Source organism: Prorops nasuta, unplaced genomic scaffold (assembly GCF_024137725.1).
Source record: "Prorops nasuta isolate Cenicafe-Biocafe unplaced genomic scaffold, Cenicafe_Pnas_1.2 PNAS00022, whole genome shotgun sequence".
Lineage (NCBI taxonomy): Eukaryota > Metazoa > Arthropoda > Insecta > Hymenoptera > Bethylidae > Prorops > Prorops nasuta.
Genome location: NW_027116819.1, coordinates 69,566 through 87,981, shown reverse-complemented (window position 1 = coordinate 87,981; position 18,416 = coordinate 69,566). Strand labels below are relative to the sequence as shown.

At 30.5% G+C, this 18,416-nt stretch overlaps 4 protein-coding genes and 1 long non-coding RNA gene across 5 annotated transcripts in view; 2 read left to right on the top strand and 3 right to left on the bottom strand.

Annotated features, from left to right (window-relative positions):
- Nucleotides 1-637: 637 nt before the first annotated feature.
- On the bottom strand, nt 638-3,419 carry LOC136781430 (uncharacterized). Its single transcript, XM_066740340.1, has 10 exons — nt 3,173-3,419; nt 2,998-3,114; nt 2,780-2,903; nt 1,982-2,231; nt 1,644-1,739; nt 1,230-1,349; nt 1,137-1,141; nt 1,029-1,104; nt 824-956; nt 638-753 (listed from the first exon to the last, which is right to left on the bottom strand). Exons 1-10 carry the CDS (start codon nt 3,230-3,232, stop codon nt 703-705), a joined length of 1,032 nt encoding a protein of 343 aa, XP_066596437.1. The 5' UTR covers nt 3,233-3,419; the 3' UTR covers nt 638-702.
- Nucleotides 3,420-4,792: 1,373 nt separating this feature from the next.
- Nucleotides 4,793-5,320, bottom strand: LOC136781421 (uncharacterized). The gene is made up of 3 exons (XR_010823917.1): nt 5,213-5,320; nt 4,996-5,108; nt 4,793-4,919 (listed from the first exon to the last, which is right to left on the bottom strand). It is a non-coding gene; the product is annotated as an uncharacterized lncRNA (long non-coding RNA).
- Nucleotides 5,321-12,383: 7,063 nt separating this feature from the next.
- On the bottom strand, nt 12,384-15,687 carry Mccc2 (methylcrotonyl-CoA carboxylase subunit 2). Its single transcript, XM_066740114.1, has 9 exons — nt 15,382-15,687; nt 14,881-15,134; nt 14,484-14,755; nt 14,235-14,382; nt 13,744-14,159; nt 13,542-13,676; nt 13,312-13,448; nt 13,156-13,241; nt 12,384-13,081 (listed from the first exon to the last, which is right to left on the bottom strand). The coding sequence occupies exons 1-9, from the start codon at nt 15,493-15,495 to the stop codon at nt 12,964-12,966; spliced, it is 1,680 nt and encodes a 559-aa protein (XP_066596211.1). The 5' UTR covers nt 15,496-15,687; the 3' UTR covers nt 12,384-12,963.
- A 228-nt stretch (nt 15,688-15,915) lies between these two features.
- The window catches only part of LOC136781262 (collagen alpha-1(I) chain-like), a 34,495-nt gene continuing 31,994 nt past the window's right edge, over nt 15,916-18,416 (top strand). The window contains exon 1 of the mRNA XM_066740115.1: nt 15,916-16,028. The gene's annotated coding sequence lies outside the window, so the exon portion shown is untranslated. The remainder of the gene's footprint in view (nt 16,029-18,416) is intronic.
- LOC136781263 (uncharacterized) lies at nt 16,487-18,397 on the top strand. The gene is made up of 6 exons (XM_066740116.1): nt 16,487-16,768; nt 17,088-17,122; nt 17,213-17,324; nt 17,463-17,538; nt 17,658-17,801; nt 17,903-18,397. Exons 1-6 carry the CDS (start codon nt 16,730-16,732, stop codon nt 17,971-17,973), a joined length of 477 nt encoding a protein of 158 aa, XP_066596213.1. The 5' UTR covers nt 16,487-16,729; the 3' UTR covers nt 17,974-18,397.

Sequence of the window (18,416 nt, the reverse complement as noted above, 5' to 3'; positions counted from 1 at the left end):
AATCCAACAAATATTTGCTACACAACACCCACAATACCCTTACTGCATTCGATAAGATTTATAATTTCAAAATATAATCAAGTTATATATAAATCGCAAAATCATTTGTACCAGTTTTAGCTGAAAACTTCTCAAATAACAGATTATTAAAATTGATTTAGCAGTTGTAAAAGACGTTTTAACATCTTAATGATCCATCAGAACTTCGCGTGCGTGTTTACGTTACTTATAATTTATTCGTGTGTATTCAGCTAAACATGGAATGCTATTACGTTAATATTGATTATAGGACGTTCCGGTAGAAATTAAATAAGAGCAATAATGCACTTTTTGACGCGAGAGTAACCATATTGTGAATTTTCTCGATGGAGTAATGCAGACTACTCTGAGTCCTGAGAACTGAACTGTTTCAAAAGTAAACCGAACATAAATGACTGACCTTATAAAAGCTAATACAGGATTAAATAATTTGTATTTATATTCATTGTCGTGCAATAAATGTATCAAATTTATTGTTTAAAATTGGAAATCAAATTACAGCTGTACGTATATAATTTTCATAGAGAAAGTGTCGTTTATTTAATTAGCTATTTTCGACGTTAAACTAATACGACTGCTGCTTATGTTTGCTTGATAGCGAGAATAGATTAGGGATATCAGATTCCTTATTACTTTCTCATAATTTTGCACTGCTTGTACAGTTTAACGGACACTTCGTAAAAACATGCAATAAGATAAAGATATCCTTATAGCCTACAATTGAATTAATTATATTAACGTTGAATCATTGTTAACATTGTCCGAACATTATTATAATTCTCACTGCGCTAAAAATTTCATGAGACAATGTCAAAGGCTTGGCTGATTGAAAAATAGTTGGGTGACTGGTTTGTTCCAACATTATGTACAGCAGCTTCTGATACTCAATTGGACACTTGTACCATTCACTGGCCAAACTAGAATAATCATGAAATTTTAAGAAATAAGGCAGATATGGGAGAGATGAGATAATCAGAAATGCAACGCACATATGATCCGATAGTGTTTCTATAGCATCAATCACTCTCTGGCACAAATTGCAAGATCCTCCAAGTATCAAAAGAACTCCAATAATAATAGAAATACAATTTAGAGACTGTGTCTGAAAAATTTCTCAATCGCGATGTAGATTTTTACAATAAAAATTTTATATGAATAAATAAAAATCAATAAAAAATTAAAGTTGAGACAATAATAATATTACTTCAGTATTACTTAGTTGTACCATCGTTGAACTTAGCATGAGTAACGAAGCTATGATCAGTTGAATCTGGGATACCAGCATATAATTCATGAAAAGTTTTCCGAACCTTAAATTCAGAATACATTAGATATTCTACATATATATATATATATATATATATATAGGCTTATGTACTAATATAACAGATTTCTCTCAGGACACACCACACAATAGTTTATAGTTGATTTTTAAGACGTATATTGTATACAAAAATGTTGTTCATAGATTTTTATAGATCGAACTATAACTAAATGTAAATACCATTGAATTGGATTGTTAGGAAAAAAAGATTCTCGCTCGTGATATATTAAATATCGGCTAAGTACCTTAAATAATAAACAATCAAGTCGTATATACACACCGCAATATTTTTTGATGCTTCTGAATAATATCATTAATTATGAATAGACGAGCCATTTCAAAATCTTTGAAAGTAGATAATTTACCCAACTTATATCTGAAAATGAGACAATTAATCTCTTTGGCTTCTTATTAAAGAAACTCAAAATGCATTGAATAGTTTTTATGCAGGTAATTGTGCAGTATACTTTCCTCTATGGCAACAAAAAAATGTAGTAGCTGTATCTCATCAACTTCGAACCGTCATCGAAGACCATTATTTTATTTAGAGTTGTTTTGAAAGCAAAGTTATTCTGCACATTTACATTTTGGCACAGTTCATTTTTACAAAGTACTCACATTATTATTTCAATTGTTCCAGTCACATGAAAAACGAAAATAATCGTCAATAAATAATTGGCTACAATCAATACTGTGCTAAATACATTAATACTAGTTTTAATAGCAAATACCAAACACTGATTTAATAAATTGCTATCTGAATTTTCCTTGAACCATGGATGTTCTGCAAATGCTGTCTCGTTTCTCAGAAAAACAATGTTGAATCTTGTTATAACCAGAAATGGACAAAACACACATATTCCATATGCTAAAATTATATATGAGACATTGGTAAGATAGTTTAAGCATATTTTATTCAATTGATTGAAGATATAGTTCACTGCCTGCAATAATGACACGACGAAGATTCTAGTATTTTAATATGTTCAAGAATGCAAAAAATATTTCTCTTAAATGATTAGTTTAACAGAATTTGCACCATCATTTCTATATAATATGTTGGTAGATAAACTGTGTCCGATTTTAACAAACTCATTGTATGCAATCTCACATGAATGTTTATTAAAACATGGTACAATGGCTACTAAATAAAAATTGAAGAATTATTTTTTAACCAGGTTTTTTTTAATAGTGGAAACTATTAAATAAGTTTCTCAGAAATATTTAATTTAAAGTTTTAAAAAATACTTAATAACACCCAATACGCGATTTGAAATAAATGCTATAAATGATAAAAATTTTGAAACAGTACTACCAAACAAACAGCTTACAAGTCGAACTTAGTAACTGAATTTTCAGTCTCAGAATTGTGTCGGCCACTCTGTCTTTTACATTCTATAATTTACGATTCCGTACCTGCGAAACAATTTCCAAAAAATTGTGCTGCTTCAATATTATTTTCTTTTATTTCGATAGATTCTGCATCATCTCTTAGCATAGCATTCAAGTCTTCCACATATGAGTCAATCAAATAAGCTGCCTATCAAAACAGAAATGCAACACTACATATAATATAGGTATTTATTTAAAAAGCTCATATTATTTAATAGTATCATTTAATTAAAACTACTCACTGTGTCACTTTGTATATAATAAGAAATTGCTGAAATAGCCGAATTCAACAAAACCATTTGTGGAAAACTTTCAATCAATAAATCCATATTATTTCGTATAATTATAAGTTTACGTATCTGAAAATTATCAATTAGCGTGATTAGCGTGAATAACAGCAAGCAGGAAAATAATTACCTCAAGAATCGCAACTATATTGAAACAAAACATGAAAGCTCCCCTTATAAAGCGAATCATCCATTTATTTTGGTAAGGCCACTGACCAACAAACCGTAAAAATTATTCCACGAGTCTAAAATGTTTTCTCTCTCTTTGATGGTAAGCTGTACGTGGCAAAAAGTTTCTTTTATGAACCTGTAGTTACATCTTTTTCGTTCGACTCTCATCGGTAGATCACAAGGAATAGTTGTAGTGTCGACGCTTACTGATAATGTAAAACTGTGTGAGCAAGTTAGCCCCAAACACCCTAATTTATATTATTTTCTTGAGTTTATTCGCATTAATATTTCACTTAAGCCGACATAAAGAATGCATGCGTGCATATTTTGCCTCTTGTGAAAATGTATCATTTATTATAGAGTCAAGTGGAAACACGAATAGAGATAATATAAAGAATGTAGGAGAGAAAAGTTATACGGTGAGAGAGTGAACAATTGCGTATACATAAGTAATAAACACAAGTGTAAAATAAGTTTAAGGAAATATTTTACCTTCGCGGTGAATAGATCAATTAATTATTTATTCCCATTTCTTTGCTTTAGGACGTTCAGCGAGGAGTGTACATTTAGAAAAAATGTACCTCAGTGTAATACTACATTTCTTACCCAGGCGTTACAGTAATGGTATGAATAATAAATTATATTAGTGAAGGGTCCGGTAGAAACTAAATAAGAGCAATGTACTTTTTGACTCGAGAGAGTAATTATATTGTGAACCTTCTCGATAGAAAAATGCAGACTGGTGTAAGAACTGAGCTGTTCCAAAAGTGAATTGAATATAAAGTGATTTTCAAAATTAACCATGGAGGGGCAATAAGCGGAAAAGGAAGTAGATTTGAGCAATTTTTTCTCAAACAGATTTATTTCACATTTTGAGCAAATTCGTTTTTTCGAATGAATCGAATCTATGTAAATTTTTGCAGTAAGTTTTATTATATATGGCACCCAGAGAATTTTATTCTCCTAAAAATGTAGAGACTGAATATGATGATCTTCCGAAATTGTTCAAATTTCTATTTGGAAAGTCTCTTGATATTTTCTAAGAATTTCTATAATTGATACTATATAGACTATTGGAAAAGTCTCTATTCATATGTTTTTCATTGTCATCGTGATAGATTGTAAACCACATGAAAACAATTGAAGAAATAATAAAATATAAAAAACGCGGTAAAAGGCTAGAAAAAAAATTGAAAAATTCTTCAACTGCGATGATAAATCTTATTAAAGCCAGGCTAATTCAGGATTATAGAATTCGTTTTCACGATATTATTGGTGCAATAAGAGTATTTATTGATTTTCTGGAAAAAATAGTTTGTATATAATTAATTAATTCTAATTTCGTACTAATACGACTACGACTTTTGTTTGGTCGACAGCGAGATAAGATTTGAGAAATTTGGGTCCCCTTCTTCTTCTTCTTTTCTCAAAATTTTGCACGGCCATTATAGTTTAACGGACATTTCGTAAAAACATGCAATAAGATAAGCATGTTCTTATTATCTACAATTAAATTATTAATACTAAAGTGGAGTAATTGATAACATTGTCGGAATATTATAATGACGCTCACCGCGCTAAAAATTTCGTGGGATAAAGTCAAAGACTTGGCTGATTGGAAAAGAGTTTGGTGGTTGCTTTGTTCCAACATTATATACAGCAACTTCTGATATTCAATTGGACACCTGTACCATTTACTCTCGTAACTGGAAATATTATATAAAACTTTGAAGAGCGAGACAGATCTCTGTAACATATGAGATAATGATAAGATCAACGTACACATAATCCGATAGAGAGTGCAACGCATCAATCACTTTCTGGCACAAATTGCAGCAACCTCCAAGCAGCAAGGTACATCCAATAATAATAGTAATACAATGAGGAGACTGTGTCTAAAACATTTCTCAATCGCGACGTAGACATTTTACATTAAAAATATTAAATTAGTTATCAAAAAGCAATAGATAAAAATTAAAGTAAGTGATAATAAAATTACTTCAGGGTTGCATAGCTGCACCATGGATATACTAATTACGATTAACGAATTTATTACCAATATAAGCTGGGGTATCAGCGTACACTTTTCGAACAGTTTAATGAACCTTAAATTCAGAATATGTTACATGAGCTATAGGATACTGTTCCAAATATAACAGAGTTGTTCCAAGATAGACAACACAATTGTTTATAATTGATACTTGCAGAAGTATTGTCGATAGTCAATAGTCGGATTTATAAGACATAAAGCATACAAAAATATTGCTTCATAAATGTTTACAGAATAAAGCATGACTACACGAAAATAACTCTCCAGGAATGTAAAGAAAAAAAAGGAAATCCAGTTCGTGACATGTTAAATATCAGATAAGTAGTTGAAAAGAATAAAAGAGCAGTAGGGGCTGTATATACGTACCTCAATATATTTTGATGCTTCTGAATAATATCATTAACTATGAATGGACGAGCCGTTGTAAAATCTTTGATAGTAGATAATTTATCCAATTTATATCTACAAGTGACAAAGTAAATACACAAATTCTTCAGGTGACTGAAATCCAAATGAGTATAATTGTTCTGATTATAATTCTGCAGTACAGCTTCAGCTATTTCTATTTGTCATAGTAAAATTTGGACAAGTCCCCATTTATTCACTTTAAAAAACAAATCATTTTCTCGTAGGGGTAAAGTTAAAATTTACAAGGGCTCTCGAATGTAGAACTTAGGCTGAACGCCTGAGTGCACGAAGTAGTCAATTTTATTCGTGCTATTCTACTGCAGAATGGTTATTCACTTTGTTTATAAAGGAAAATATGTACAAGACAAAATATAAAATTTTTAATTCAAGAGGCTAGTAAATCATTTGCTACAAATAAGAATAAATCACAGCTTAATATCGCAGTACACATGAAAAAGATTGTATCCGTATGTCATCAACCTCGATCTGTCGTCATTTATAATAATAATTTTTATGCAATTGAAGTAAAATCATTTTTCTTTGCATATTTCTTTTCATCACAAAGCTGTACTGCACATTTATCTTTTGGCAATTTTCATTTTTAATAAACTATAGCTTACCTGATAATATCAATTGTTCCAATTACATGAAAAAGAAATAAAGCTAATAATAGGGCATTGGCAAGTATGGTGAATGAAGAAAGTATAATAGCAAACATATTAGAAGAAAATACTAAGCATTGACTTAATAAATTGCTGTCGGAATTTTCATTAAACCATGGATTTTCTGCAAATGCAGTCTCGTTTCTCATGAAAATGTTGTTAAATTTTGACAGGATTAGAAATGGGGCGTACAAAAATATTCCATATGCTAAAAACAAATATAGTTAATAAGAAATACGTTTTAATCATATTTTAATTAGTCGATTGACAACAAATCGCTCACTGGCGACAATAAGGACACGGTAAAAATATTTCCTCGTTTTTAATATATAGTATAGCAAATAAAACAATTATACAGCTCACATAATTGTAAGTCACAAATCACAATAATAATATTAATATCATTGAATTTGCTGTTTCGTACCTATGTAACAATTCACAATCAACTTTACAATTTGGGAAGAACTCTCCTTTATTTTAATAACTTCCGCATCTTCTTGTACTAGGGCGTCCAAATCTTTTAAATATAATTCAATAGAAAGATTTACCTTTTTAAAAAGTATATCATATATAACAAATGATTTTCTTTTTAAATTTTGCTCTCTCTCTCTCTCTCTCTCTCTCTCTCTCTTTCGCTATTAGTTAATATATAATTATATTATTTAATTTACAATTACTCACAGTGTCACTGTATGCATAACAAGAAATTGCAAAAATTCCCGAAGACAACACAACTGCTTGTGGCAAACCTTCCATTAATAAGTCGATATTTCTTCGCAGTATAATTATTTTACGAATCTGAAGAATGATCATTCGATATTCTTAAGCTGTTAGCAAAATACAATGAAAATAATTACCTCAAGACATATAACTGTATGTAAAGAAATAAGGAAGAGTCCTCTGCTAAAGTATTTTATCCAATTATTCTGATGAGGCCACTGACCAGCAATATGCAAAAGGAATTTTATAATATTGAAACATCTTCTTTCCACTAATTCCATCTTTTTCCAAGGCAGATCGCACACATTGCAAAGAATATTATTTTATCGAACTTGTTGTATATCTTTTGTTATGCTCTCTTAAACGAATCACGAGGAATTACCGTCACAGATCCTCATAGAAAATAATGAAACGTATAATACTCGTTGGTTTTAAACTACCTGTTGTGAATATTACCTTATCTCTATTCGCGTTCATATTTAAGTGAAATCGATATAAAAAATTCATACGTAGCCTTGCACCATGAAAATATACTCTATAGTTTCGAGGTAACGAGATTCACATGAAAAGGGATAATATATATGAGATACTAGAGAAAAAGGTTACAGCCAGGAGTGAACAATTCCACATACATAAATGACTAAAATAGGTAAAAAAGAAGCTTAAGATAATTTTTTCATTTTACAGTGATAGGTCAATTAATTATTTATTTCCATTTCTTTACACTTGAGCAATCAGCGAGAAAGGGTGTAAAATTAAAAAAAAGATGTATCTCGATATTACCATACTTTTCTCAAGGGAGCTATACCAGTGATATAAATTATTCCACAATACTACATTCAACTCACAGTTTTGCTCGCTTATACCGTATTTGCGGAAGCAACCGTTTTATTAATAGCTATTAAAAAAAATATCACTTTGTTTTCAAAAAGCCAAATTAATTCTCAGTACACTCGTAATTATATATTCTTAGTCTTTACAGTACTCTAATAGCACATGATTTTCAGAGGACATGCTCAGCATGTCTATTGTATGTGTGGACATTCTTGGAGCATTTTGAGGATGTCCTGAGAATACTTGTGCTGTTGGAGGTAAGCTTTATATTTTCCAAGTAGAAATAAATTTCACAAATACCAAAATCATTTACATCCACATTAGTTAATATTTTCCTTAACACGTTCACTGCCAGCCTACGAGATAACTCGTACTTTGTTAAGGGCTATTTCGTAGGAGCTGACAGTGAACGTGTTAAACGATAAATGATGTCATATTCTTTGATACCTGAAAAAATTTAACTACTTTTATTTTTTATTTGACCCTACGAATGTATTCTTGTGCTACTGTAAAAATATACAAACGTTCAGCGAAACGAGAAAAGCTGTTTAATTTCTTATTTATTACGGGTCGTTTTAATAGAATCTAACTCGGAGCAACGTAGTTATGAACATGGATATGTATCATGATATTTGGAGAAGTGGTGCAAATCAGTAGAAGAAATAGACTGAACCAAACGAGATTTGGATATCTCTGAAAGACTGAAAGTTAAACACGCAAGAGTGATGAGAGACGCAGTGTGAGTATACATCCTCACTTTTAATAAGTTGAGACTATAAATTGTATAAAACTTCTAAAAATAATACAAAAAATAGATGAAAATATCAAAAGAATCTTTAAATCATGAAAGATTGTACAAAAGTTAATACAAATTTGAAACATTCTGTTTACGATGATTTTTGAAAACAGAAGATAAATTACGAATGCAGGAAATTTTCAGGCAAAATCTTATTTATTTAACTATTTTAATGATATCCTCTACTAATACGACTACGAGATAATTTCATTTATCTGGTGAGATTTGCAGCCTGTCTTCTTGAATGTTCGTAATATTGTACGCTGTATGCACGACTCAACGTAAACTTCGTAAAACCATAGAATACGATATGGCAGTTTTCAATACCTTTAATTAAATCCATTAAAGTGACGTTGATTCATTGAGAATATTATTTGGAAAATTATTAAAAAATTTACCGTGGTAAAAAGTTGATTGGACAGCCTCAAAGACTTTACAGATCCAAACGAACATGGAAGGCTACCTCTTTCCATCATGATAAATAGTATTTTCTGATACTCAACTGGGTGCATATACCAGTTACACTCGTAACTAAAAACGTTATGAAGAGATGAACGCTGTGCAGGAATTGATTTAAACATGTCGGATGTTCACATACAAGCAACATACATGAGACTTGGTACAGAATTGACCACGTCAAATAATTTCTGACACAAATTGCACGCACCTCCAACTAAAAAAATATCACCAACCATTATAATAAAACCAAGAAATGACTGTGTCTGAAACATTTTTTAATAGGAATACTTTTAGGGTCGAATCATTATAAATTATACTACTAATGTAAATAAATAAGGTAATTACTTCAGAATAGCCTATTACCGTCAAGATTACACTTAATAAAACCATTGAAAATGTAATCATCAGGAGTAAAGGCGTTTTAAAATAAATTTCCAGGAGATTGAAGAACCTTAAATTCAAGTTAGATTACATAAGTAGCTGTATGTAATTAGAATGGCATTGTTCAGGAGAAAACTGTATATTACTTTAACTTGCGACTCTTGAGGGCTTTAAAGTAATCAGTTGAATCTATAGGGTAATGTCACACGTACAGCTTGTCGATTTACGTGCACTGTGTGATACCACCTTTAGGCACTGGCATTATTAAGCTTGCAGAAGTCGAAGGTTAAAATATTCTACGATTCTCATGACAAGGCCTCGTATGACTCGATTCATTAAAAAATAATATAAAATACATTTTGTATATACAGGGTGGATCAGATAAAACGCCTCCAGACCATTGACATAAAATGCTGTTTAACTTCGTAACTACAAGAGTTAAACAGCATTTTATGTCAATGGTCTGAAGGCGTTTTATCTGAGCCACCCTGTATATGTAAACGCCCCGAGCTGCTGCATTAAAACCAACCAGAAATTTACAGATACTTAAGATAATTGCTCAAATAAATTTCGTGTATCATTTTTAATTACAGCTTTTGAATAAACTTTTTATCTTTTATCGATTGGTCAGAAATCGCCAAGACTAACTGGATTAAGTCATTTATATTTGTTTATAGCTTTTTAGTTGACGACAACTAGATTTTAAAATTCTACAAAATGTCTCTTTTTTCAAAATTCACTTTTCTATTACAGTACAATTAAACTATAACTAAATTCTATCTGAAAATCTTTGGTTAGCAATGAAAGAGCATCCATGGTGAATTCACTGTATACGCACTCCAATCCTTTCTGATGCTTTTGAATAATATTATTGTTTATGAAAAGACGGACGGCCTTCAAATCTTTGATATTAGATAATTTCTGTAAATTATTCCTACGAAAACAAAAATAAGTCTTGAATCATTAATTAAACTAAAGTCAATATACTTATGAGCTTCATAACAATATTCATATATTTAATATTCAACATACCCTATTGTAGTAATTGTTCCAATTACATGAAACGCGAGTGAAACAAACATTTTCGAATGAGCAATAATAAATAACAAGATAAGTAGAGCAGTCACACTATTAAGAATAAACAATAAACATTGGCTTAGTAAATTATCACCTGAGCTTTCGTTAAACCAAGGATTTTCTGCAAATGCAGTCTCGTTTCTTATAAAAATGTTATTAAACTTTGTTACAACTGTAAATGGGTAATATAATAATATCCCGAATACTGAAAATAAAAAGATTCGTACCTAATATTATATTTTAATTATATTTTTAATTAAATCAACTGTCAGGATAAGCATCGCTTGATGAATTTTAATCCACAATAAATTTAAGTACAATTGGTCAAGTCAAATTGTCATGAGAAAATCGTCAAATAAAAGTATGAAATACGAAGTTTTTGAATTTTGCTACATTTACAAATGAAATTAGAAAATTTAAAATTCCACCTCCTAGGGGTTGTGCTAACGCTGTCATCTTGGAAAAAGGGATAAAGGGGGGTAAATTGGAATATCTCGACCCCTATTAAGTGTAGAAAGGTAGTTCGACTTTTGAATTTTCTGTTTTCAATGGTAAATGTTTGACAATCTGACAAACTTCAAAAACGTCGCAGATTTAATGCTTTTATATTTGCTAATTTGACAGGACTAAATAGAAGCTGGTTACAAATTTGAAGTCAAATCGTGACGTACCAATGAGATATTTTCTCCACTCCTTTACTGTTTTGTACAATTATATATATCGTACCTGTGAAAGAATTAGTAACGGTTATCCACAGTTCGACAGTATTCCCACTAATTCCAATTATTTTCACCTCTTCTTGTTTTATATCGTTCAAATTTTTTAAATACAGATCAACCATAATACTTGCCTTTTTAAAAAGAAATGTCATAATACACATAAACTCGTTTATTATGGACTCTACTATCTCACTCAGTAATAGTATAATTTAATTTACATATACTCACAGTGTCACTGTTTTGGTAATAAAAAATCGCATGAAATCCAGTAGTCAACAAAAATAGTTGCGATGAACTTTCCAAAACTAAATCAAGATTTCCTCGTATAATAATTATTTTCCGGATCTGAAAATGTGGTCAATCGATATAATTAAATTGTTAATAACAATAACAATAAAAATTACCTCCAGAACCAAATTCGAATAAACACAAATAATGAAGGCTCCCTTAATAATGCGCATTATCCACTTATTTTGATAAGGCCACTCACCGATAGAACGTAAAAAGAGTTCGGTCCTTTTAAAATCTTTTCTCAACGGTAATTCCATCTCGATCCAAGGTAGAAGACACAGTGGCAAGAATATTATTTGTTAAAGGTTGGTATGCTCTATGTCCATTAATAACTAAATAAAGTGAGCTTAAGAAAATAGTACTCCTTTTCCACAGTGAAATAACAATTAATTATTCATTCTCTTTTCTTGGTGTCGAGTCGCTCAGAGAGATATGTGAAAATAAAAGACTACATTTCCTCACAGAAGCTATAGAATCGTATAAAGAGTATTGTAATATTCTAGGAAGAAATTAAATTTAGTTTTCCCTCGCCTAAACCACGATGGTAATATCAGAGAAAATTATCCTCTATATATTCAAAAAGAAATATCTCATTATTTTCAAACAGAAAAGTGCTCTGCGTGCTATGTGCGTATGCTTAAGAATTTATTATTTCTTCTGACACGTATTCCGTGTCAAAACGGACACTTTTCGGAACACAAAATTTATTTTTTTTTGCAATTTAAATGTGTAAAAGGTGAAGGAAATGCAAGGACTCTTTTGGCGCAAAAAAGTCGAAAATTTTATTCTCTTCCGGATATACAAGGTCTTAAAATTAGCACTTTTTCGATTCAGAGCCAAAACACGTAAGTTTGGAAAATTCAAATCCTCTAATTTAAATAACATACGAGGTTTCGTTTGGAATGTCTGTGAGCATAAAAGTGTAATAATCGAAAAAACATCATTTTAATCTGGCTATTTGGCGAACTACTGCACAAGAGTGTCCTGTTTACATTATTTTATATAACACTATCTATACTTTCTTAGAATGTTATATAAATAACCCAATCAAAACTCCTACAATTTCAGCTAGTAGACAAGAAAAAGTGTAATATATATTTATTTATATCTCAAATTTATTCTGTTACGATCATAAATTGAATAAAATTGATTAAGAGAATGAAACAGTTAATATATATCTGGAATGCTTAACAAATACATAGATAACAGAAAACAAGTAACAAAAATATAGTTTTTGAAGCTTAAAAAATATTATAAAAGCTACAAAATTTTTGCATTTAAATTACATTCATTTGTGATTTTCAAACACGCACAATTCACCATTGTAAAATATTTAAAAGTTACATGTGTCTCTTACATTCGAAAGACTCCAAATTTGCTTTCGGATATTGGAGCGTTAAACGTCGCTGCTAAACTAAGACCTAGTACTGTCCTCGTGTCAACAGGATCTATTACACCATCGTCCCACAACCTGCGAGATATTATCTCGAATTATGACTATAGCAAAAAATTAAAAACAAAATAGTTATCTGAGTAGACATTCACCTTGCACTTGAATAGTACGGATCGCCCTCTCTTTCAAATTGTTCGATAATTGGATTTTTGATATTATTTTCTTCTTCTGGAGACAACTAGAAATATGAATAAAGATTAAACAAATAAACTATCGATTAATAGTACAGTTTAAAAAAATATTTATACCTCTTTTCCTTCTCTTTTACGTTGATCCTTTGTAATCTGTGCTAAGACTCCGGCAGCTTGTTCACCGCCCATTACAGATATTCTGGCATTCGGCCAAGAGTACAAAAATCGTGGCGAATATGCTCGTCCGCACATACCTTATAAAATTTAACTTACTTGTAATTAAAACAATCATTAATAAGTAAAAAGATTTTCTACATAACAATAATAATTGCATTTTAGCAATTTACCATAGTTCCCAGCACCATATGATCCACCGATCACCACTGTAATTTTAGGTACTTGTGCACAAGATACTGCAGTGACCATTTTGGCACCATTTTTAGCTATGCCTCCTGCTTCTGCATCTCTACCCACCATAAATCCTTTAAAAAAACATATTATTATAAAAAAAATCCTATTTTATTATTAAAAGAACCAGAAAAATATTACCAGTAATATTTTGTAGAAATATAAGAGGTATTTTTCTTTGTGCACATAATTGAATAAAATGAGCTCCCTTTAGAGCACTTTCTGAAAATAGTACCCCATTATTTGCTACAATGCCAACTGGGTAACCAAATATTCTAGAAAATCCAGTAACCAATGTTTGTCCATATTCCGCTTTAAATTCATGAAAATATGAGCCATCGACGATTCGGGCAATAACTTCTCTAACGTCATACGGTCGTTTTAGATTTGTACCAACAATACCATAAATTTCGTCGACTTCAAACTTTGGAGGTTCAATATTTTTATCGATATTTACATTTACTATAAATTTTTTGTTGAGATTCTTAACAGCTCTTCTAGCTAAATGCAAAGCATGTGTATCATCAAAAGCTAAATGATCACTTACACCAGATGTTCTGGAACAATAATTACCATTAAATTTAAAAAGTGTGTAATTAATTTTCAGAAAAGGATTTTTCATTACCAATTACCGGCAATGAAGCATTGCTCCGCCTAAATCTTCGGCAGATACATTTTCACCAGTGGATGCTTTTACCAAAGGTGGTCCAGCCAAGAAAATTGTGCCTTGATTACGTACTATAATATTTTCATCCGCCATTGCTGGTACGTATGCACCACCTACATCATAATGTTAAGAAATGCTATCAATTACTTAATGAAAGATTTATTTTATCAAATAGATTATATTGGCAAAAAGATAAAAAGCACAGAATACAAACCCGCAGTACAGCTTCCCATTACTACAGCTATTTGGGGTATTCCTTTAGCACTCATATTTGCTTGGTTATAAAAGCTTCTTCCAAAGTGCCATTTATCAGGAAATACATCCGCTTGGCTTGGTAGATGGGCACCTCCACTATCGACCAAGTATATGCAAGGTAAACAATTTTCTGCGCCAATTTCTTGTGCTCTCAATTGTTTTTTCACTGTAATTGGATAATAAGTACCACCTTTTACTGTTGCATCATTTGCAATTATTAAACAGTCATTTCTAGTAAAAAAAAAAAAATAAAAAAAAATAAATAAATAATGAATATATAACAGACAGCAATGGACAAAACTGAGATTATTTAAAAAATATCTTTTGTTTCAAGCTGATATTATTTGTATACATACCCTTCAACTCTACCAATTCCAGTGATAAGTCCACCTGCTGGTACTTCGTCCTTTCCATACATATTATAACCAGCCAGCTGAGAAAATTCTAAAAATGGAGTACCTTTATCTAACAATACATTAACTCTTTCTCTGGGGAGTAGCTTTCCTCTCTTAACATGCCTTTCTCTTGCTTTTTGTCCACCTCCTTCGCAAATTTTATTTACAGTTTCTTTTAATTTATCTACTAGGCTTTTCATCTCTATATAGTTATCCTAAAATTAAAAGAAATACATATAAAAATAAATCATTGTAATGAAATATAATATTAGAAAAACACAATTTTGGTCATTAATCGAATTTCATCACATATGATAGGTCAAGGGTCGTAGACAAGCTTTGATAACAGAAAAATATAAAATATTGATAAATTTTATTCAGTTAATTAAATCTATTAAAATCAAGCAGCTATTAAATTTAAAAGTGAATATTATCAATTATCAAGAAAATTAATCTTTTAACCTGGTAAACAGAAGAGCTCTTATCTTGTGTGGTGCCAACAATTGATATTTCATTATGATAAGATTTTGTAATACTTCTAGAGTATTTAACAGTGCACACAGTACGTCGAAACATAATTTAATAGTTTTTAAAGGACTCTAGAATTAGAAACTCAGCTAATATATATTATATAGCAGTGAGCACTCAGGCTAGTACGCAATGACGACGAATATATTTCGAACTATGCAAATTAATCAATCGTGACATTCGTAACAATAAACGTAACGTGGCGTACACTGCAAAGTGGCCAAGTCGAGCGGTGTGTGTGTACTATGATTATGACCCGGGTGCCGACGTGTGCGCATGCGCCGTGAGGTCTGCGCTTGGCGGGAACGCGATACGAATGATACTTTTGTGTTCGTGTGTCGTGCTTGCTTGCTTGTGGATGAGTGTGGTACCGGCTGGGGCGGCTGCGGGCTGGGTAGTGGGTGCGTTTGTGGTGCGTAAGCCAATGGCGGACCTGGACTCTGGCGCGCTGGTTTTGTCTTTCGATTTTTGTGCTAATCAGTAGATAAAAAAGCAGAAGAAATACTCAAGTTTGCAATTTCTTTAAAGTTAAGCACGGAGACGACGTGGACTCTATGACAGTTTACGTAAAGCTTTAATTGGTAATTTCCCGCCAATCATTTTTCTAAAATTTCTGACGCAATTACAATAATTTCATTTTAATGTTCAGCCGCACACACATTTTATAAATATTCATTTGTCTTTTAATTTAAAGGCAAGCAATAATTAGGTTTGCCTTAAAACTTAACTATTAAAATTTATGCTGAAAAAAATGTAGATAATTTGGATTCTCATCATGTATATCTTATCAGAAAAAATAGAAGCAAAATATTTGTAAATATTGTATTTCTTAAGATGTTCGTGTTATTTAAAAATGTTGAATGTATCAACATATGCACTATTAATGTTAAGTAAGTATAATATAAATCGGGGGAATTGAGGTTAAATTCTTGTACTTTTCAAATATCGTTCAAATAAAGTCCATAAATTTTACCAGATGGCGTTTGGATAGATATCTTCAATAATTAAGGTTATAAGTCCATCTATTATGTGTTTCTTATACGTCGGAGCCGGGGAACTGACTGTATTTAGTGGATTATTACCTATTATTGCGAAGTTGGGGGAGTAGTAGAATAGGAGTAGATGGATAAATACACACATACAAATATAAATGTATGTATAAGGAAAATAAACTAAGTAGCGCTTTGACAGCTGCAAATAAGAGTTAATCGCATTTCAAATCATCTTTTAAACGTAAGAAAATTTTATTTGAACAGTGATAAAATAGTTTTTATGAAACAAAATGCCAGATTTTTCATGCATATCTCAATGTCCATTAAAGGTAAGTATTTATGTATAAAATTTATTATTTCTCTTATTTCTTATATGATTCACTGTGGGAGGATAACTACTTTAAATATTATTTTTAACTGTTACGCAACATTTATCATTTTAATATATGAAAGCTATTTACTTTTACGAATCCTTATATACATTTGTAAAACGATATTGGTGGTTATACATAAGCTAGATCTGAAAGGTAGTATGACTACCTTCTCAATTTTCCTTTCGTGAACTTGTGTATTTTTATTTCAATCATAATGCACTATATATATATATATGTATTTATCAGTATTATTATTATAAATTTACTTTTTTAGGCTATATTTGCTATCCACCTGATATTTGTTACATGGTAAGTGATACATCTAATTGCAAGTGAATTTATAAACATTAATAAGCCAATATTAATACAATGAATTAAAATATTTCATATTATTTTTAGGGGTATGCAAGGAGATTGGTGCCCACAATCAGCAGTATTTTATAACTTGCTATTCTTCATATGCCTTTTATGGGCTATGCACCATGTTGAATCTGATGAGCCACTTCAGATGGTAAATATATTTATCTATATACTAGTAAAAAAATAAGTAATATTTTCTGTTTTGATAAAATTATGGTTAATGTTAAAACAATTTGATTAATAAACTATAAGTAGGTAAAATCTGTGACTTTGGTTATTTATATTTTAGGCTTTATTGATAAATGTACTCTCTATATTGTTTGATGTGATATCTCTCTCCATATGTTTTCCTCCAATAAATAATTGTAAGTTTCTTTAGACTTATTTGTTAATTATTATAATAATAGCTTGCATATATTGAATAATAACTTCATTAAGATTTCTCTAGCAAAACATGGATTTATCTAATCATTCCGATGTATAGATTATAGATCAGAGAGGTTCAGTGGAGCATTTATGATTATAAACTTGATTGTAAGAGTTGTTACAAGTATATACCTTCTAAAAATTGGCCAGGCAAGAAACGGAGCTCTAGTCACATTGTTCTCCACAATGAACCCTGCCATGGGTCAGTAATTTTGGTTAATTGCAAACTATCATTTAGTTATTGTTTTCCTCATTATACCAAAAAAATGAAATGCATTAAACACTTATGATTTTTTATTACAGGCATTAGTCGTCAAGATTATGAAGACATGTCACAACCCACTCCTCAGAATTCAGACTTTGTTACGGCTTAAAACAATCATTTATTTAACTCATTAAATTAAAATTTATTAAATTTACATTTTTTATAATCATAAGAATTAATTTTGTATAGGGTGTTCACATATGGGTGAGAATTGTTTCGAAACTAAGACCAAAAATGTTATTTATGATAAAGAGAATTTATTTGTAGGACTTTTTTGAGGTAAAAATTTCTAGAACAGCGCACATATATCAGTGCCACCCTGTATGCGTACTTACTATGATTTTAATTTTATTTACACGATAGGTGTTATTTCCTTAGTAGAATGAAATTTAACATAAAGTTATTAATTTTAATATTTAATGAAAGTTCGCATAAAGCACGAAAACTTGTTTTAAGTAGAATGCATTTAACAAAGCTTTTGATCTTTACAACAATTTATATATAATGTTTATAAATAAAAATCTTCTTACCAATGTCTAATGTTATTAAAAT

Bases quoted from the DNA above. Each gene is read 5' to 3' on its own strand.
- LOC136781430 (XM_066740340.1), bottom strand. From the start codon at position 3,232: ATGATTCGCTTTATAAGGGGAGCTTTCATGTTTTGTTTCAATATAGTT. The intron at 3,115-3,172 runs GTAATTATTTTC...GATAATTTTCAG, and splicing joins ATATAGTTGCGATTCTTGAG to ATACGTAAACTTATAATTAT. The intron at 957-1,028 runs GTGCGTTGCATT...TGATTATTCTAG, and splicing joins GAAACACTATCGGATCATAT to TTTGGCCAGTGAATGGTACA.
- Mccc2 (XM_066740114.1), bottom strand. From the start codon at position 15,495: ATGTTTCGACGTACTGTGTGCACTGTTAAATACTCTAGAAGTATTACA. The intron at 15,135-15,381 runs GTTAAAAGATTA...TTTTAATTTTAG, and splicing joins AGAGCTCTTCTGTTTACCAG to GATAACTATATAGAGATGAA. The intron at 13,242-13,311 runs GTATAAATATTT...TCATATTTCTAG, and splicing joins GTAAAAGAGAAGGAAAAGAG to TTGTCTCCAGAAGAAGAAAA.
- LOC136781263 (XM_066740116.1), top strand. From the start codon at position 16,730: ATGCCAGATTTTTCATGCATATCTCAATGTCCATTAAAG. The intron at 17,123-17,212 runs GTAAGTGATACA...TATTATTTTTAG, and splicing joins CACCTGATATTTGTTACATG to GGGTATGCAAGGAGATTGGT. The intron at 17,539-17,657 runs GTAAGTTTCTTT...TCCGATGTATAG, and splicing joins TTTTCCTCCAATAAATAATT to ATTATAGATCAGAGAGGTTC.